This window comes from Mustela nivalis (genome assembly GCF_964662115.1).
Source record: "Mustela nivalis genome assembly, contig: HAP1_SCAFFOLD_919, whole genome shotgun sequence".
Taxonomy (NCBI): domain Eukaryota; kingdom Metazoa; phylum Chordata; class Mammalia; order Carnivora; family Mustelidae; genus Mustela; species Mustela nivalis.
The window spans coordinates 9440-30169 of record NW_028135745.1 but is presented as its reverse complement, the minus strand read 5'-3'; the positions used below and the strand labels follow the sequence as shown (position 1 = coordinate 30169).

The following is a 20730-nucleotide window of genomic DNA, read 5'->3' as shown; positions in this document are numbered from 1 at the left end:
CCTTATCTCCCCAACTTCCCTCTCTATACTAATTAGAATTGACTGCAGGATGCTAGAGCAAATAGACCCCAAATGTAATGGTTCAGTGAAATAGAAGTTTTTATGTTTTCTTTCAAGTCAGGGACCCAGGTTGATCACCTTCAACATGTGGCTTCAAGGACACCTGTCTGGCTCCATCAGTAGAGCATGCGACTCTTGGTCTTGGGGTTGTGAGTTCAAGCCCCATGTTGGGTGTAAAGCTTACTTAAAACAAAAGCAAAATGAAAAACATGTGGCTTCCAAAGTTGCAGTAGTATTCACCCTTATAGCCCATGGGAAGGGGGAAAGAGAGAGGCAGAAGCAGGAAGCTGATGTGACAGGTTTTATGCGCTGGACTTGGGAGACCACATACCACTTTTCCTTACATTCTGTGGAAAATACCCGATCATAAGTCCATATCTATCTGTGCACTGGGAAATTTAGTGTGGCTGGGCAACTGTAAGCCCAGGTATAATTCTGAGACAAAGGGACAAAGCAAGAATGGATCTGGGGGGACAGCTAGCAATCTGCTAACTCCTCCCTCCATGTGACTGCTCTTCGTTAATGCATGACTCTGAAATACCTAAGTGTGAGGCCTTCAAGTCAGCCTTCATATCTCTGTCTTTCCCCAATCCCCTTTGCTCTTCAAATTACCTAAGCAATCCTACGTTTGTTCTGAGCTTTTCATTCCCTCCTCCCCAGCACTGCTTCATGCTCTTGTAGCCCTTGCTTGAGCCTCTGAAGTTACCTGAATGGCCTCCCTGAGTCAGCCTCTTCAGGCTCATACCCATCTATTGTCAGATGCCACTTCCTACCACAAAGATCTGGTTGTCCAAGACAGTTTGGGCTGCTTAGCAGTTAGCCTCTCCTATGGTGAGGCCATAATCACCACATACAAAGCATCTGAGCTATGCCTTTGTCGCTCAGGTGATTGTGCCAGATGGCCTCCAAACCTCTGTTCCCAATCCTCTCATCCTGGTCTGGTGACCCATGCTTCTACCCTCTTGCCTCGTAACCCTTAGCTTCCTTTGGATTAACACTGTGATGGGACTGTCTACCTAGCTTTCCACTTAGCTCTGTCCCTGGACACTGTCTCTCAAAGCCCAGGCTTCCCCTTGTTCAAGAGGCAAACCTGGACAGTGATCATGTTATTCACGTCACCAAAAGCTCCATGAGTTCCCATTGCTTACTGAGTAAAGATGGGGTTTTTGTTTGTTCGTTCGTTTTTTAGTATACAATCCATGGACTGCCAACTGTCTGATCCCATCCCCCAATGACCACTCCTACCAATACATCCTGAGAATCTTGATATTTTTCTCCTTCTTCAAGATCGAAGACATACTCATATATCACTTCCTTGAAGGCTTCTTCCTCCTCCCTCCTTTGGAGTTCATCTTTGTAACCTGTTCTTGCAGGTGCCGCTTTCAACCTCTGCAATTTTTTGTGCACATGGTGGCCTCCCACACACCCGATGTATACTTCCTAAAGGCAGAGATCGTGACTTAAGTCATCCTTTTAAGCCCCATGCTGCTGAGAACAACTCTGTGGGGGAATACCTCACATATGGTAAGAGCACATCATTCAGCTGCTTAAAACCTCCTAATGTCCCAGTGGCTTCTCATCACTCAGTTCCCGATAAAAACTCCAGAGAGGCAGGGCACCTGGGTGGCTCCATCGGTTAAGCCTCTGTCTTCCGCTCAGGTCATGGTCCCAGAGTCCTGGGATAGAGCCCCACCTCCCCCTCTCTGCTCAGCAGGAAGCCTGCTTCTCCCTCACCTTGCTGTTCCCCCAGCTTTTACCCGTACCACCCCACCCGTGTCAAAAAAATAAAAAACAGGGACACCTGGGTGGCTCCATTGTTAAGCGGATGCCTTTGGCTCAGGTCATGATCCCAGGGTTATGGGATCGAGCCCCACATTAGGCTCCCTGCTCAGAGGGAAGCCTGCTTCTCCCTCTCCCACTCCCCCTATTTGTGCTCCCTCTCTCGCTGTGTCTCTCTGTAAATTAAACAAATAAAATCTTTAAAAAAATAAAAATAAATAAAAAACAAAAGCCATACAAAACCAAACAACAACAACAACAACAAAAACCACACACACACACACACACACACACACAAAACTCCACAGAGGCCTAGATGGTCTTGTGTGGTCTGAGTTCCTGCTACCACTCCTCTGGCTATTCCTGGAACACATCATACAAGATCTCACTTCAGAGGGTTTGCATTTGCTGTTCCCTTTATTGGGACCCCTTTCCCCAGCTATCCACACAGCTTGATTTCTCAAGTCCTCAGGGTTTCTCCCCAGGGCCACTTCCTCAGTGAGGCCTTTCCCGGCCACTCTGGTCCCTTTAGGACCTCACGGCCCTCTCTTTTCCTTGCCCCTGCTCATTCTTTCTCTAGAGCACGTATCACTTCCTTACATAGTCTATCCTTCCCTCCTGTATTTTTGTGTTTATTTGGTCCCCCCTCCTCCTAGAACGTAAGTTTCACCCTCCTCTAAATCTGTTTACTGCTCTATCCGCAGCGCCTAAGATAATGCCTGATAGATCCAAGGCGGGCAGTAAATATTTGTCGAAAGAGAAAAAGGATAAGCAAATTAGTAGAAGGTGCCTAATAAATATTTGTTCCACTGAATGAAAATGTCAGAAACAGTGGACTGTGAAATTTTCTCAAACTCTGAAAGTATGTGGGTTTCGGAGAACAGCGAAATTGAGCAAAAGCTGCCTCATTATAAACATCCTCGAGGAAGGATTAAAATTGGGTTACTTGTGGTGGGAGGGGCTGCTGGGCCAGGAAACTAGTACCTTCTCAGAAACACGGGGGATGGGGGGGGGGGGGCTGCAGGCCTTCCCCTCACTGAGAGGACCGCATCTGGGAGGCGGGCTCGCCCTACCACCGCATTTGGACACTTGACCACCACACAGGTGTCAGAAGTTATTTTGGGGTCTGCCTCTCTCGGTGTGTGAAGGACACGGAAATCTGGGCTGGCTTACATGACACTGCTCCGTTCTAAGGAGAAAACTATCCGGAGTGAAAACGACTTGCAAAAACACCGCTCAGGACGAGATTCTAGGTCCTGGGGAAGCAGAGCCCATTTTAGAGCAGTGCGAGTGGAACTTTTTGCATTCTACCCAAGCTCCGCCTTCGTGCTGTTTTTCTGAGCGTTTCGAGGTGGCTTACTCATTCGCAGCCGAATGCTTTCCGCAAGAGGATGGCGCTCGGATGTGCACATTCCCTCTTCCCCTGCGGACTCTGTAGTATTTTTTTTTTTTTTTCCACGCTTCGTCGCTACTACAGCAGACGCCTGCCTTCTCATTATTTACCCGCACCGATCTCCGGTGCCTGGACTGTAAACAAAACACTTTAGATCATAGCCCGGTCTGTGTAAGCACAGCCTTTCTGCAGGCGGCCCGTTGTCTTAAGGTGGCGTGACTGTGACTCGTTTACTTTTCAGGATTAACAAAGCAACAAAATGGTGCTTCTACATATTACTGGAAGAAAGATTCAGGGTGCGTAGGGGGTGGAAAGACTGATTTTTTCCTCTTATGGAAGATATTAATTCCATTAATAAAATCCAACTCTTGCCGTATGTTGGAATGGAATGGAATACCTCCTTTTACATATATGTGGTACTTTATTCCTACATGTGAATTTATGTTATATAAATTATAGAATTCCTGTGTAGGCTAGCAATTAGGTAAAAATGTCAACAATGACCTACTTTCAGGAATAGGGTATAAATTATGGTATGGAGGCCTATCCTAATTTTCTCATCCTTTTCCCCCCTTTTCCAGCCCAGTAAATTAAGTAGTGCATTCGACGTGGAAAAATAGAGGCAAGACCTCTCACTCAGGCTCTCACAGGATCAGACAAATATTTTGTTAAGCAGGTAGGAAGTCCTGACTTTGAAACAAGTTTGGGACACTGCCTCTCTTCTCTCACTGCTTTCTGGGTATCACCCTTGTCCTTTTGGAATCTGCATTTTAGTTGAACTAGTGCATAGTGATGGGAAAAGCCAGTGACAGCTGCATATAAATATCAGTGACCACAGGCCACATCAAGGAAACATCTGCAGGCAGCCCAGGGAATGAGCGGGAGCCATTTTGAATCACTTGTAAGAGAGGAGGACCTGCAGGCTACATACAGCCCAGGCGAATGCAGACAAAACCTGAACCTTTAGGGAGGAAAGAAAGAGAAAATGAACCAGCCTGAGAGGAGACCTGCCTCTAGCCCCTGGTCTGCTATCAACTGGCTAGGCATCCCTGGACAGGAAACCTCTCCTGCTGTCAGTTTCCTCAGTGGTATAAAAGAGAGGGTTGAGCCCCAGTGCTGCCTGCTCTGACATTCTGGAGTGCTGAGATGAGCGAGGCAGGGCCCCACACAAGTGGAACACACAAACAATATGTGGTTAAGAAAACAAGTTAAAAATCAAACTCACCTGTGGCATAGATGCATTAAGAAAACATTGGTGCTGTGTACGATTACAACTGAGGGAGATTAGTTTCCAGTAAAATGTACTATGTCCCAAACCAAGATTGTATGTATGGGGATGCCGCCGTGGGGTGGAGGGAGACAGCAGAAGAGCCTTTGAGCTCGGCCTCGGATAGGACAGCCCCTCCGCCTACCGTTTTAAGTCCCACCACCCTGCGCAGGATCATCCTGGTAGGTAATTTCTAGCTGCAAAGGGAAGCCGAGAAACGCCCAAGTAATAATATCAGACGTGAGGATATGGTTGTGGTGGGTTTTATGAATCATTTCATAATCTGGACTTTCAGATTACTTTCACCCTTCAACGATTTGTAGCCGCAGGTCTAAAGGCATTCCCTTGCATCTAAATTCTGTTCTGGGAGGGCAAGAGCAGTCAATCTAGTGGGAGAAAAAGGTGGAGGAAGGAAGGGGCTGTTGTATTTGGCGTCGGACTCAGGTAGTGGAAACTGCTACAGCCCCAGGAAAGAATCGAAAAATGAAGAGGAGACGGAGTTCCCACACGCAGCTCCTGTCAATGGCTTTAACTGTGCTAGGGAAGCCAGAACCTCTGTCAGGGGTGTAACCTCGCTTTTGAAACCCAAGTGTATCTGAGATCGCTACCAAGTTCATTAGGGACTTGGGAGACCAGCGGACTTCTTGATCTTGAAACGCTTACTTTTACTGAGGGAGACCTTGGGTTCAGAATACATTGAAAGTGCTGCGTCCAGGTTCGCCTCGGCTTCTTCCCCAAACCCCCCGTTTCCCTAGAAGAGCAGAGACTTCTAGATTCACAGTGAGCTAACCGGGGCTCACCCCCAGCTGAGGCACCCAGGCGGGGGGGCTTCTAGCCCCTCGGAGCAGGCTACCCTGCCTCCCTGCAGTGCCAGAAGTTAGGGCCCAGGGGCGAGAGCCCAGCTGGGGGGGGGGGCAGAGCTTCCACAGCCTGCCTCGGCCGTCAGCGGCCCGCACCCCCCAGGCTCGGCGACCGCGGGGAAAACAGGATCGCCACCAAGGCGTAAACCGACCGCCAACCACCTTGGAGATCACGGGATCCTGCCCCTCCGTCCCCCACACCCCCCGGCGAGCAGCGGGCGCGCCAGGCAGCGCCGCGCGGGGACCTGAACCCGAGGCCCCGCCGCCCCCGCCCCTCCTGCCCCTCCCCGGCTTCCCGGCCGTTTGGCGAGTTTGTTTGTCTCGTTTTTAATTTCTCCGAGGCCAGCCGGAGCAGGTTTGCTGGCAGCGACACACCTCCGGCAGTCACGCGACCAGCCAATCTCCGGGCGGCGCTGTCGGCGGCTGCGCGCGCGGGCGGGCGGGGAGGCGGCGCGGCCGCGCGGGGCCACCTTAAGGCCTCGCTCGCCAGCCTCGGCGGGGCGGCTCCCGGCGCCGCAACCAATGGATCTCCTCCTCTGTTTAAATAGACTTGCGGTGTCAATCATTTTCTTCTTCGTCAGCCTCCCTTCCACCGCCATATTGGGCAACTAAAAAAAGGGGGCTCGTCTTTTCGGGGTGTTTTTCTCCCCCTCCCCTGTCCCCACTGCCTCGCCGCTCCGCGACTCCGACGCCGGCAAGGTTTGGAGAGCCGCTGGGTTGGCGGGACCCGCGGGCTCGCCGCCGCCCGGGCTTGGACGGGCTTTGCCACCCCCTCCTCTCTCCACTCCCCTCCCCTCCCCGCCCTCGAGCTCGCCGGTACACTTGATCGGCGGCGGCTCTCGGCTGCCTGGCCGGGGCTTCCCCTCCCCCTCCCGCAGAGCCTGCGCGCCCCTGACGCTCGGGCAGTTACTTGTCCGTGTTTGTTTCTCTTGGCTCCGAGCGCGGTCGCAGGGCTTATAAGAGGGGTGCGGGCTGGGTCGGGGCGTTTTGTTTTGTTCAGTTTTGTTCTGCGAGCGCGCGCGCGAGGCGGTCGTGAAGACCCGGGAGGAAGATGTCAAACGTGCGGGTGTCTAACGGGAGCCCGAGCCTGGAGCGGATGGACGCCAGACAGGCGGAGTACCCCAAGCCCTCCGCCTGCAGAAACCTCTTCGGCCCGGTCAACCACGAAGAGCTGACCCGGGACTTGGAGAAGCACCGCAGAGACATGGAAGAGGCAAGCCAGCGCAAGTGGAATTTTGATTTCCAGAATCACAAGCCCCTGGAGGGCAAATACGAATGGCAGGAGGTGGAGAAGGGCAGCTTGCCCGAGTTCTACTACAGACCCCCGCGGCCACCCAAAGGCGCCTGCAAGGTGCCGGCGCAGGAGAGCCAGGACGTCAGCGGGACCCGCCAGGCGGTACCTTTAATGGGGTCTCAGGCAAACTCAGAGGACACACACTTGGTAGACCAAAAGACTGACACGGCGGACAACCAGGCCGGCTTAGCGGAGCAGTGCACTGGGATAAGGAAGCGACCGGCCACAGACGGTAATGACCCTTCCCCAAACCGAACATGTCCGTCTGTCTGTCCGGCTGGGGCATCAGTTTGACCTGCTTGAGGGTCTTCACCTCCGCTTTTTTTCCCCCAGAGCATTCCGATGTAGCTTTTTAGAGCGAACTGCCCTAATCTTAGGTTTTTATTAAATGCTGTCCGGCTGACCGCTTGTCTGGTGATGGTTTTTAAGTCAGGAGCCCCGGGGGGTAGTATCTGACCATTTCTCCAACCGAAAACATCGCAGTGCCTCCCCGCTAGCCAGCGGTAGGTCTGTGACTACGCAGGGATGTTTATCAGCGGCCTCCCTCTTGGCAATGGAGAGAGAGCTTTGGGGCGTAGAATACACTTTCTGTTATGTGAAAACAACCTCATTTTGTGCCCTTAAAGGCCACTGGGCATGACGGATCCAGGATTGTGGGTGGAGGTGTGGGTTTTTCATCCTCTGACTATTGTGCCAACTTCTGTCAGCCATTGTTTTCCTAATAAAGGTTGTGTGTGTTCTTTTTTAAAACTCCCTCTTGCCCTTAGATTCCTCTCCTCAAAACAAAAGAGCCAACAGAACAGAAGAAAATGTCTCAGACGGTTCCCCGAACGGGGGTTCAGTGGAGCAGACGCCCAAGAAGCCGGGCCTCAGAAGACGTCAAACGTAAACTGTTCGGTGGGTTGTTTGCTAGGAGCTTGTAACTGACACCCCGAATTGGGTTTTCATACCCTGACATACCCGATCTTAGTGGTTGCTGGCACACTAGAGCTTGTGGGTTTTTGTATTGTTTATATTTTGGGAAGTCAAAAAGTAGGAATGGGGAAGGTTGGGAATCACTGGTGGGGATACTGTTAATTTTTGCAGTTTCTACATCCCGGGATCATTTTTCCTTGAAACACTGAATAACCAGAGCAGGTGTCCTAGCCAATTACTTGTGACCAAAGACCGATGAGTAGGAAGGTCCAGTCCCTCTGAATCCCACCAAAACTTGTTGGGAACAATAGGTTCTTTCCCCCATCTGAACAAGAACTGGGATATGCCTCAGTCCCACTTCATGAGAATTCATTTCCCAGAGGTTCAAGTTGACTCAGTAACAGATTTTGAGGTATATGTGGGAAAATGGCAAGTGATTAAATTTTAAAATTTGAGGGAAAAGTTAGGTACAAATGGCTCATACCTGGTGAATTCCGTTAACAGTGTGAATAGAGAGGTATATTACATTCTTTTATCATTTTCACAAACTGCTACTTTCTGTTTGCTTACAAATTTGGAGAACAGGAAATGAGCCCTGTGTATTTAAAAAAAAAAAAAAGGCGGGGGGGGGGTGCGGCGGGGGGAACAAAATAAAATGGAAAAATGCTTAGGTCCCTACAGAATTTTCTGATAACACTGAAGTTGCAAAGCAGAAGTTAACTTTGTTGGATTAAGCAGTCCAGGCACAAGTCAGAATATGTATACTAATTGTCTCATTGTGCTAAAACAGGATGATTGGGATATTTGTAGGGAAAACGGGTAATAGATAACAAGGGCCGCAAGGGTAGATCTACCTTAGGCAAGAGAAGTGGAGATTTTTTTCCATCTACTAAAGTCTGATCAATATGAATAGTTAATTTGAATATTTGAGCCCTCAACTTTCCACAGATTGGTTATCCATAATGATCAAAGTGTATATGTTAATAGTTTGAAAACTTCATACCTTCGAGGACCATGACCTCTTCCCCAACCCCAAACACAGTCATAGCTTCGCACATAAAGAGATTTCAGTAGATGTTACTAATTTTTAAAATTCTCATTTATAAAAAGGTAAGAATAAAGAACATAGAGATTAAGGTGCGATTCTAGTTTGTTGTGTTTTTAGCTCATAATATCATATATGTGATTTCTTCACACCTATCTGACATTTTTCAAAGCTTATACAAAACATCCCTGTAGAATCTCTATTTTATAGCTATATATGAAGTGGGAAAATTGGATTAAAAAATTTCCTGAAGCAGCCTTTAGCTTGGGACTTGTGGTTTGTGACCTGTAGCCTAGCTCATCAGATGAGCCACAGTGAATCACACCTACTGAATTTTGATCTGACCCCCCTCTGACATACAGAGAGGCATTTGTTAGTAAATACTGCCAGTTCAGAGAATACTAGAAATAGTAATAAGAACTTGTTCAAAAGCATTCATGTGTGTATTTTGCATATGACCAAGAAACTAGAATGTTTAGAATTTTTCTTTGGCAAGCATTTATAAGTTATAGGCCCAGGTGTTTTTTAAATTTAGAAGATCTGACACTGTTAAGTATTACAGTTTCTTAGTTTTCCTCTCCTTACTGTCTTTGACCCCAATTCTCTAGACCAGGGTTTCTCAACCTCTGCACTGTTGGCATTTTGGGCTGAATAATTCTTTGTTGTGGGACGCTGTCCTGTGCATTAGTAGAATGTTTGGCAGCAACCCTGGCCTTTCCCAACGGATGCCAGTAGCACCCTCCCCACCCCCAGTGTTAACAACCAAAAATGCCTCCAAACATTGCCAAATGTCTCTTGGGGGGCAAAAATGCCCACTAGTGAGACCCACCGCTCTATAAACAAGAATACATGACACAGAGGAGAGTAAAAAGCTAATGAAAGAAACATTGGATGGAGAGGACTATAGTCATGAACTTTTAGTACACACTTTTCTGTTCTGTCGCTTAGGTATTTCACAATTAAGACAGTGACAAAATGATTCCTGTACTTCATTGGTAATGCTGTTCTAGTGCTGTTCTCCTAATTCTTTTTTTTTCTTTTGCAGAATTAAGAGCACGTTTCCTTGTTTATCAGATACATCACTGCTTGATGAAGCAAGGAAGATAGAAATTAAAAATTTTTAATACATATCGCTGACTCCATGGAATGGACATCCTGTATAAAGCACTGAAAAGCAACAACACAATAACACTAAAATTTTTAGGCACTCTTAAATGATCTGCCTCTAAAAGCATTGGATGTAGCATTGTGCAATTAGGTTTTTCCTTATTTGCTTCATTGTACTACCTGTGTATATAGTTTTTACTTTTTATGTAGCACATAAACTTTGGGGGAAGGGAGGGTGGGGGGGGCTGCGGAATTGGCATGGGGGGGACCTTATGAAGAGCTTGCTTCCATTTAGAGCAAGGAGTAAAATATTTGACTTGCATGGAAAGAAGCAGTTTTGGGAAGGGTTTGAATTGTTTAAAGATGTAGTGTCTCTTTCAGTGAAAATTGATACTTCATTTAAAAAAAGCATCTGAATTTGAGCACCGGTTGCAAATAATGGCCAATTATTTTTACATGAAGCCTTTTCTCATTTGGGAGCTCTGATGATTCCATATATACTGGCAAATGGCTTTTTTTTTTTTTTTAACAACAGCAAAAAAAAACCAAAACGAAACCTATTCTCAGTCATCCCTGCCCTTCCCCCCAGTTCCTCTTAAAATTGGAATTTACCAGTTAATTATTCAGCAGTTAGGTAATCATTCCAGGTAATTCTGGGCAAAAATCTGGGGTATATGGGGGAGTTCTGAATGCTCAGAATTGACCGTCTAATTTTTATCAGGTTTGTTGAGAAATTTTCTTAATTTTTTGGACTTTGGGCTATGTAGACATGGTCAAAATAATTCCAAATCCTTGGATATTTTTTAAAGATCTGCAACTTCACATAAGAAGAATAATGAAATAATTTTTAATTTAAAGCTTCTCATTCTATTTGTTAAAATGTCCAAAGGAAATGGTATTTTTAAAGAAAAGTGTATAGAGAGAAAAGCACACGTGGAATTACTGAAATGGATACTACATCTTTAAACAGTATTTTTACATTGCCTGTGTGTATGAAACAAACTGTTTGAAGTGTACCTGTGTACATAACTCTGTAAAGACACTGAAAAATTATACTAACTTATTTATGTTAAAAAGAGATTTTTTTTTAATCTAGACCATATACAAGCCAAAGTGGCATGTTTTGTGCATTTGTAAATGCTGTATTGAGTAGAATAGGTTTTTTCCCTTCTTATGTTAAATAATATGGCTATGCTTAAAAGGTTGCATACTGAGCCAAGTATAATTTTTTGTAATGTGTGAAAAAGATGCCAATTATTGTTAAACATGAAGCAATCAATAAATAAACCTTCCATAGCTATTCATTGAGTTTAACTGTAATGTGCTTTATTAAGCTTGAGGTATTTGACCTGGCATTCTAGTCTTACACAAATACAATGTGAAGTGGCAAATATCTTGATAATTTAGGCCCATGTCTGTGATGATGTTTATGTGGCTCTGAATGTGGTAGTCACTATTTTCCACTACGTTCTGTACGAGTGAGCAAAGCTTTAGACATGTGAAGTGGAAAAGCCACATTTTCATATAAGTAAGATTGTCAAATCTCTCATTAGTTCAAATATTTAGGTCTTAGAGGATATGTATCAGAACCAAAAATTTTTACGTAAGTGTAGGCTGGCTGATCACACATTTGCAGGACTGAAAATGAAAGTAACATGGTGACTTCTCTAAATTGTGTATTTACACATGGAATGTTGTGAGAAATGAGAGCAGTTGCTTAGACCATGTAGTGTACACCTCTTGTCCAAAGTATGAAGATACATATAGGTCTTCTAGAAATCGGCATGCATTCCACACTAATTTAAAACAGTTATTCTTCAAATTAAACTGGTCATGAAAAACTCCTCAAAGTTGAACTTTCCTGGTGATAATTCACACAACCTAAAACTGGTTCATCTGAATACCACATCTGAAGGTTTGGGGCCCATATCCACATGGCAGAGATAGATATTTTTTTTATTTAAATAAAAAATTTAAACAAGGCCTTTTAAAGTCAAATTTACTAAAAACTGATTTCCTGTTATTTCACATTCTCTTAAAAATGGAGCTAAGGTGTAAAAGTAAGTTATTTTTTCTAGGCATCTGCAGATGGTTAAATTGCAAAAATCTTTATTTGGGTTAAACTGTTACCCTCAAATACTTGCGTTTACATTTTCGCACCCCAAAAGGGACTCTGAACAAGATAGTTTGAGCTTATTTTGACCTGAAGTTGCTAAAAAAAAGAAAAAAAAAAAAAAAAAGGCGTGTGGAGGGGGGTAGGTCGTCTCTCTGCTGCTGCCGGGAAGGGGAAAGAAGGTCCTTTGGTGGCTGGGCTACGTCTTCCAAGTAGGTATTATTTTAATTATAGGCTAAAGGTGTTTTTGTGATTCTATTCAAAACACGCAGATGGGGTGTTTTTTCAGGAAGACACCGAGAAAGCAAGAAAACAATTCAAAATGGGGAGGAAGGAATGGAGAGTCAGGAAATAATGAAATAAAATTACTTTCTGAGCCAAAAAAGCGTACTTCAAAAAGTCTCTGACAAAAGACTCTTAATTGCTGCCTGTACCCCATTTTCCTTTCCTCAAAAGTCATCTTTAATGTGAATTTTTAGAGACTGCGTTTTAGGAGTTCTGGGCCAGGAAGAAGTGGATGCTTGCCGCGCCAGGCACGTTCACAGGAACGCAGCCCCCGAGTCACCGGGTCAGTCCTTTCCACGTCTGTGTCAACTCTCCAAGTGCGTCCCCAATATTCGAAGCGTCCTCTCCCCGGCCCCTGACGGCGGGGCTCGCCGCGGGCGTCCCTATGAGGGGATGCGGCCGCGGGCGCCAGCCACCCACCACCCTGCTGCCCAGGCCCGTGCGTCGTCCTCTCTCCAAACTGCCCCCGAAGCCCCGCACCCTCCCGTCCCGGCAGCGGCGGGGTCCGGCGGCTGGAGCCCCGGGACGAAAAGCCCATCGAGTCTCACCGCTCGTCTGCCACTTGCAGCGCCCGCGCCGCCGGGGTCACTGCGCGCAGTTCCCGCGCCCCGGGCGCCCGCAGGCCGTGCAAGGCTGCTGCGCCCGGGCCCACTCAGTGGCGCGGGGCGGTTTCTCACCAACTTTCCTCCCTCATCATCTCTCCTCCGGGCTAATAAAGAAGCGGAAGCCCCCCACTTCTTCCCACAGTCATACCCTCCACACCAGCACCTGGCCAATTCTAGAGCGGTGGGGGGATCTGAGCGACGGGGAGAACCTTTCCGAGTCAGTGGAGCATTCGGGGCAGCAGCCTGCTCCCACTCCCACCCTGGGCTCCAATGATCCGCAGCCCCGCGCATTTCGAAAGGCTTCCCGGCTCGCGGGGGGCCAAGGAGGACCGCAGCGGCGCGCAGGAGGGGACGAGCGCCACAGCCGCTTGCGGGGTCGCTTCCAACTTTGCAGCCGCTTTGCAAAGTCCACCCCCACCAACCTCTCAACACGCATCCCCAGCTGTCCGGCGCGGAGGACTGGGGCAGGGAAGAAATGGGGAAATGTGGGGTCAGGGGCATGACTGCGGGACCTAGGGGACCGTGGAAATCCGCAGGATTGGAGCGGGGCGCGCGGCCTTTCAGGCCACGGAGCGCCCACCGCCCCGGCCGCGCCTAACGACTTTTCCTGGCGGCCGGGAAACGCTGCCTTCGCCATTTCATCTACATCATTGTGAGCGTAGACACTTGCTCTTCATAAGGTTTTTTTTTTTTTTTTTTGATTGAAAAGGTGTTTTAAATGCACGTCTAGGATCTCCAATCTGCTTTTCAGAGTGTGGATTTCTTTTTATTAATTTGCTATCTCTTTCACCTGAGCCACACCCAAAGCCCGCTCCCCTCCCTCCCCGCCAACATTAAGGTAAAAATCCTGCAGACGAACTTGGAGAGGGGGTGCAGGGAAGGAGGGCGCACTATCCTGCCAGATTCCCTCCGCCCACCCGGGGTCGGGGTGGGGGGAACCTCCGGGATCTCGGCTCGCGTGGGGGTGGGGTGGGGTGGGGTCAGCCTCAGTCGGACCCTGCAGAAGCGAAAGTGTAGTATTTGCACGGAGGCAAAGTCCCCCGTGCGGCCGCCCGCGTCCCAGGTCTGTCTCGCGTGGGGACATACAGTAGGCAATTATTAGAAAGCGAAAATACAAAAAGAAATCGGTGCGTTTTGGGCGCGAAACGTCGACGCGCCTCACGGGAACGCGAAGAAAAGGCAAGGAGAAGGGCGCGCGGCCGGGACGCGGGGCCGGGGGATTGCATCATTGCTGCTCCCCCTCCAGAAAATGGGCTCCGAACCGCGGCGACCATCATGGCGCTCGGGTCGGGCCGCGCTTCCCGCGCGCCTTCCCCGAGCGCTCGGGCCGCGGGCACTGAGCCCCAAACGAGCGTTTTGCAAACATCCCCCCACACACACACTAACTCGGGCGCCTATCCCCCCACCCCCTCCTCCCTTTTGTGTGCCCATGTATGTGAGTGCATGCGTCCGTCTGAGTGTGTAGGATTAGAGAACTCGAAGATTATTTTTTTTCCCCCTCCCTTGCTGGTGGTTGTAAACTTGATTGGCATTGGCTGCGCCCACTGACCCCTGCGCGGAGTCCACTGCAGATTTAAGGTGGATCCGAAAGACTGCGGCTTCAGGCGGAGTCCCGAGCTTTAGCTGGTTTGGGAGGAAAGGGAGGAAAGGGGAAGGGGGAAAAAAAAAAAAAAAGGTCCCAAACCGTGCGCCCGGCGCGTTTTCACGAATCCCCTGCGATACCAGCCCCCGCGCCCCCCCCCCCCCCCCGCCGGGCGAGCTCTTCCTCCGCCCACCTCTCGCTCCTTCCCCATTGGCCGGCCCGTGCAGTTTGAATTTTTTCTTTTCGTTCTTTCTTCTTTTTTTTTTTTCGGATGCTTGTTTTCTTGTAAAAAATACAGTACCCCACCTCGTACTATGAAACCCACTGCGGCGGCCCGAGGTGGGGTGTTTTAGCTGGTTTGGGGAAGGCCGGGGCGGAGGCGGAGCATCTGTGCCAACATTTTGCCCCGAAGTGCCGTTGACATTGTGCAGGCGGGTAGGGGAGCGTGGGGCCGCGGTAAACAAACTGAGTAGCTTCGGCGGGGACAGAGATGTAGTATAAAACGTTAATGGATGTCCAGGGCGCACCGTTTCGCCGGCTGCTGGCCAGAGGTGCTAGGGAGTTGCTGACAGGAGCCCGGGAGAGGATGCACCTTCCCCTGCCTTGGAAAGGTAGACTTGGGGAGGGCTGGGGTTGGGGGTGAAGTTGGCCCAGTAAAGAATATCTGCTCACAAACAAAGGGGTGGGGTGGGGGGAGAAGAAAGAAAACAGGGAAGGTGTAAATATAGCTCAGGTCTATTACCTCAAGCGCTGCTCAGCTAGCATGCATCATAATTCAGCCAGTTGCTGTCATTTTTATTGGATTTTTAAAAAAGTTTTCTCTCTGATTTCGAGAGTGCTTTTGAGTAAGGACAAGTGTTAAAATTGAGGATAAAAACGATAGAGGGAATATGACTTTTAAAGTGACTTTGGTTTCTGGGTCTGGAAATTAATTCTTTTGATAAAGTCCTTTAAGGTTTAGGGTAATGTTATTTGTACTGCAGGTCTAATAGAAATGATAGCCCTTACTAATTATAGTCCAATTATGTTTCACTTTGCTGTGAAAATTTCAGAAGTTTATAATAATTCAAAGTATTATTCAAATCACTCTATCTTCAGGTTAGTGAAGCTAGCACATATGCATACATTGTGGGGGTCTCTTATTCTTCTCGCACTGTAGCTAACGATTTTAACCAGATGTCCAGCTCACCCTTCAGTCCAGCCTTCAGTCAACAGTTCTCAACTTCCCCAGTCATTTTTTAAGTTCTTAACTCTTTCAGTCCTTCCTAACCCAGCTAAGGCTTTACTTACTCAACCGAACTGAGCTCCTTGGACCACCATAAACCAAACTATCTATGCCCTTAGAAAGGAATTTGTTTGAGTTAAGAAAGCCCACAGATGGACTGGCTAGCCTCAGGAAGCAGTGAGTTCATCATTCCTGAAGTGTGAATCAGTTACTAATCGGGATGACCCCTTGATAGGGACATTGTAGACAAGACACATATATCAAGGGAGTGTGAGGACTAGTTACCTCCAAAGTCTGTTCTAGACCCTTGAGATACTGTATTTCCAATCTTGAACTTTATGGCTCTCCAGTAAATTAAGCAACTTTCCTTGGTCATTACCATCTTCTGAGTTGTACTGTCCAGTATGGTAGCCAGAAGCCATATGTGGCTGTTGAGCACTTGAATGTAGCTAGTCCAAATTGAGATGTGCTACAACTGTGAAAGACACACCAGGTTTTAAGAATCAGTAGGAAAAAGAGTGTTAAATATCTCATTAATAAGTTTTATATTCATTACATATTAAAAAAGTTATCATGTTTTTGATATATTGTATGAAATAAAAAATATTAAATTTCACCTGCTTCTTTTTACTTTTTTTTAACATGGTTAAATGGACAACTTTAAGTTACCTTATGACTTAAGTTGCCTTATATGACTCCCATTTTATTTCTATTGGACATTGCTGTTCTAGACTGGCACCTGTGATACCTGAAGTACTATCTTTGAGAGTGGGGACTAGTAATACTGATGAGTAAGTAACTTCCAGCTGCTATCCGAATTTCCCAACTGAAAGTGAGGCCCAAACTGAGCCTCCGGAAACTTTAGAAAGAATTCTGCCAACACCTAACACCTACTGTTTCATCTTTAACACTTAGTATTGGGTTTGAGCCCAGACTGGAAATACGGTACAGATCTGTCTGATGAAATCAGACGTGATAACAGCTTTCCACATTATGTAAATAGAGAGACTAAGGAGTCCAATATGTTAGGAATGAGTCTGGAAAACAATTTAGACCCCAAACAAAGTGTCTACAGGTAACTTTTCACTACCACTCTGCAGTGGACTGGAAGGCAGGGACAGATGGAGCAGGGTTCTCACTCTGTGGATATATCTCTAATGGAAGACTTGAACAAATGAAAAGGTGCATCATATTCTTGGGATAGAAATATTCAACGTGATAAAGATGACAATTAAATCTATACTTTTACACTAAATTCTGGTAAGTTCTGATTATCCTATTCCATTCTATTGTTCTCTCAGTTTATGCACTCAGGACTATGTTCTTTTAATTACTGCACATTTAGAATTATGTCATAATGTTTAGTAGCACTAATCCTCCATACCCAACCAGTCCTTTTCGTTTTTTCAGAATTTTCCTGGATGCTTTTGCTTGGCTGTTTTCCCATTTGGACTTAAATGAATTTCTCTAGTTTGAAATCTATTTCTTTCTTTCTTTCTTTCTTTCTTTCTTTCTTTCTTTCTTTCTTTCTTTCTTTCTTTCTTTCTTTCTTTAAAAAGAGATCACAAGTAGGCAGAGAGGCAGGCAGAGAGAGAGGAGGAAGCAGGCTCCTCGATGAGCAGAGAGCCTGATGTGGGACTCGATCCCAGGATCCCGGGATCATGACCTGAGCTGAAGGCAGAGACTTTAACCCACTGAGCCACCCAGGCGCCCCTGAAATCTTATAGGCATCTAAAAAAATGGAGTGGGATCCTTATCGCATACTTTACACCAGGATCAATTCCTGGAGGATTAGAGTGAAGTGTAAAAAAATGAAATTATAGACATACCAGAAGAAAGTTCAGAGGATTTAAAAAAAAACCTAATCTGAGAGTTGGGAAGGTCTTTCTAGATATGAAACAAAGCAGAGTCTATTGAATATAATATTGTTAAATTCAATGACATAAAAATGAAAAGGTTTCCGTATGGCGAAAGGTATCAGCAAAGTCAGAGGCAATGACCTAGGGGTGATAGTTGCACAACAGTGTGATATACCTCATGCCACTAAGTTGTACATTTAAAAAATGTTTAAAGTGGTAAATTATGTGTTAAACCATAATAAAAATATAGATACCTACATGCATGCATACTTACATACATTCATACATACATACATACATACACACACACACTACTGGAAAAATTTTAAAGTTGTCCATGTTCTGTCTGAAAGAATCTCACACACAGTGTTGTGAGTCCCATCCTTTGTGAGACACTGGTTGCATTTCAGGCTCGAGTCAAGAGTACTTGTGTTTGATTCCTGTTCACCTAATTCATTGCCTATAAGAGCTTTTGCAAGTTACTTCACCTTTTAAAGCTCCTATTTCTTTGGCTTTATAGTGAGGATGCCTTTAGCTCTCTCATTGGGTTATTAACCTATTCAGTGGGATATTGTATTGTGGTACTTAGCACAGTACCTGTTATATAATAGATATTAATCATTATATATATTTATAAACAATATAACATCCCGTTCATATTTTGGATTCTCAAATAAGCAACCACAATCAGCACTATATTAACCCTGTAAATATGTTTCTCGATTTTAATTATTGCTGTTATTACCCTTAAGAAGAACAATATTTTGGGGGTATTTAATAAACAATATAGTGCAAAAAATGGTTAAAATGGTAAATCGTATGTTAAGTATAATTAATAATTATACTTAATAATAATAATGATTTTATTACAATTTATTATTTATTATTACAATAATAATAATGATTTTTTAAAAATATTTATTTTTTTGAGAGAGAGAGAGCACACGTGCAGGGGGCGTGGCAGAGGGAGAGGGAGAGGGAGAAGCTGGCTCCCCGCTCCACAAGGGGCTCGATTCCAGGACCCTGAGATCATGACCTGTGCCGAAGGTGTACAGTTAACTGACTGAGCCACCCAGGCACTCCTATTTAACACTATTTTTTTTAAAGGTTTTATTTATTTATTTGACAGAGATCACTAATAGACAGAGAGGTGGGGGAGGGGGTACGAGGGTTGGGGGGAGCAGGTTCCCTGCTGAGCAGAGAGCCCCATGCAGCCTAAATCCCAGGACTCTGAGATTATGACCTGAGCCAAAGGCAGAGGCTTAACCCCCTGAGCCACCCAGGTGCCCTATTTAACACAATTTTATTTAAAAACCTAAATAAATCATTTGTTGAGTTTAGGGCCATTTCTAATGATCTCAGAAAGGATCTGGTATAGATTTGTTTGTGGTACCAAATCAGTAACACACACCCTCCAAACAAACAGAATGGCAAACTGGGAAAACTGTCCACAACCCATATACTGGAAGGCTAATTTCCCTGATAATTATAGAATTTCTATAAATCAATGTAAAAAAGCAAACCAACAGGAAAATAAGCAAAGGATATGAATGCAGTTTTCAGAAAAGGAAATACAAAGGCTCTTAAAACATGAAAACAGGGTCAACTGTAGTTTAAAACTATGGGAATATAAATTGTATACAGAACACATAAGTCAAGGCAAGTACTGTCACAATTAGCATCACTCAGATACAAAGTTGGCCGTTATCCTTTCTTGGCAGTTTAACCTTTCCTTCCCTCCTTTCTATCCAAGGCTGAGTGATCGTGTCCCTGCCCCGGGCTTCACTGGTGACCAGAGAAGCAGAGTTTGCATGTGTGGAAGCCATGACCACCTTTCACATTCAGTGTCAGATTCCTGTCATCCAAACCGGCTAGTCTTCCGTGTAGGGTCACCTTTTTTTGCCCACGGAAATCCTCTGAATCAGCCTCTTAAAGTGAGTCCGGCCACTTTCCTTGACACATCTCATTCATTCCCAGTTTTAATTCCTGTATGTTGGCTGATAATCAGCCTCTCCCAAATCACCGCCTTCGCCAGGGGCTTCCTTCAAGTTCTCTATTCTCTTAAAAGCTTCAGGCGGAATTTAGTATATGATAAGCACAAAATATCAGATCAGTAGAGACTGTATGATGGAATAAATGTCTTTAGGTGGCAGGATTATAGACAGCCTCGTGGGAAAATGTGAAATCTCTCCTACAAAAACAGACACACATTGCATTTTACCTTGTAGACTGTGGGTTTCCTTTTTAATAATTCCTCTTCTACAAATTTACTTTTGGGAAATAATCAGATGTATAACTGAAGATATATTGACCATATATTGATCTTTATGAAGGTATATAATTATAAAAAGGAACAAAGGAGTAAACAAATAACAACTCCTTAGACGTGGGAATATGGGATTGATTATTCAAATCAACTGTAGTATATTTAAGAATGACACAGATTGCAGCCATTAAAACACTCTGGGTTCCTTTATATATTCGTAGGAAAAGTCAATAATATTAAAATAGGCACAGAACAATGTTTATGGTATGACTCCATTTTGGTCCAAAAAATTTTATTTATTTATTTACTTACTTTAAAAAAATATTTAATTTATTTATTTGACAGAGAGGGAGAGAGAGAACGAGCAAGAGAAGCAGGAGAGGGAGAAGCAGGCTTCCCGCTGAACAAGAAGCCCCTTGTGGGGCTCGATCCCAGTATCCTGGGATCCGACCAGAGCAGAAGGCAGACACTTAACTGACTGAGCCACCCAGGCAGCCTCCCCTTATAAAAAACTTTTAATAAGAAACAACTGCAAAGGTAATTCAAATTTGAAAAATATTTATCCTTAGAGTTATGGAATGCAGAATAAGTTTCTCTTCGTGTCTCTCGTTCTCTTTTCTCAGACATCGGCAGAGAACAAGCATTTCTATAATTCATTTCCCTTCTATTTGTCTGTCTGTTTAGTTTCAGATATCATTAAATCTATATATGAATTAGGAGGAGTGCGTTTTGAGGTATATGCTTCCAGAGCACGTAAATGAGGTGTAAATAGCATTCCCATTAACTCAGGAATATCTTAACAAGCCCTGAAAAATTTTTGTGTGCCCTATTCCATCTTTTTGGCACAAGGGATACTATGGATAACATTATCCCAAACCTCACATTCCTTGATCTTTGGCATTTGGCACACCCAGAGCTCCTGCCCAGAATTCAACAGATTAGCTCCCTGTCTTAGTTTTATTACTTAGGACGTAGTGCTGGGGGGATTGTTTTAAATTTCTCGTTAGCAGACCAGTCTTGAGCTGTGACTCTCCATGGGACTGACTTGGGGCAAATCTTAGAGTCTCCGAATACC

The 20730-nt window shown here is 45.6% G+C and overlaps 2 protein-coding genes across 6 annotated transcripts; both read left to right on the top strand.

Annotated features, from left to right (window-relative positions):
* The first annotated feature begins 5692 nt into the window (after positions 1 to 5692).
* On the top strand, positions 5693 to 11024 carry CDKN1B (cyclin dependent kinase inhibitor 1B). Its single transcript, XM_082750308.1, has 3 exons — positions 5693 to 6885; positions 7421 to 7550; positions 9659 to 11024. The coding sequence occupies exons 1-2, from the start codon at positions 6411 to 6413 to the stop codon at positions 7540 to 7542; spliced, it is 597 nt and encodes a 198-aa protein (XP_082606434.1). The 5' UTR covers positions 5693 to 6410; the 3' UTR covers positions 7543 to 7550; positions 9659 to 11024.
* Positions 11025 to 12217: 1193 nt separating this feature from the next.
* LOC309857577 (uncharacterized protein) lies at positions 12218 to 20397 on the top strand. Of its 5 annotated transcripts, XM_082750305.1 has the most exons (4): positions 12218 to 14916; positions 16262 to 16321; positions 19143 to 19323; positions 20001 to 20397. In XM_082750305.1, exon 1 carries the CDS (start codon positions 12351 to 12353, stop codon positions 13224 to 13226), a length of 876 nt encoding a protein of 291 aa, XP_082606431.1. In that variant the 5' UTR covers positions 12218 to 12350; the 3' UTR covers positions 13227 to 14916; positions 16262 to 16321; positions 19143 to 19323; positions 20001 to 20397. The 5 variants fall into 5 exon arrangements, with proteins under 5 accessions (XP_082606431.1, XP_082606430.1, XP_082606429.1 ...); XM_082750304.1 differs by lacking the exon at positions 20001 to 20397 and having other exon boundaries at positions 19143 to 19389; XM_082750303.1 differs by lacking the exons at positions 19143 to 19323; positions 20001 to 20397 and adding an exon at positions 16631 to 16900.
* The last annotated feature ends 333 nt before the right edge of the window (positions 20398 to 20730 follow it).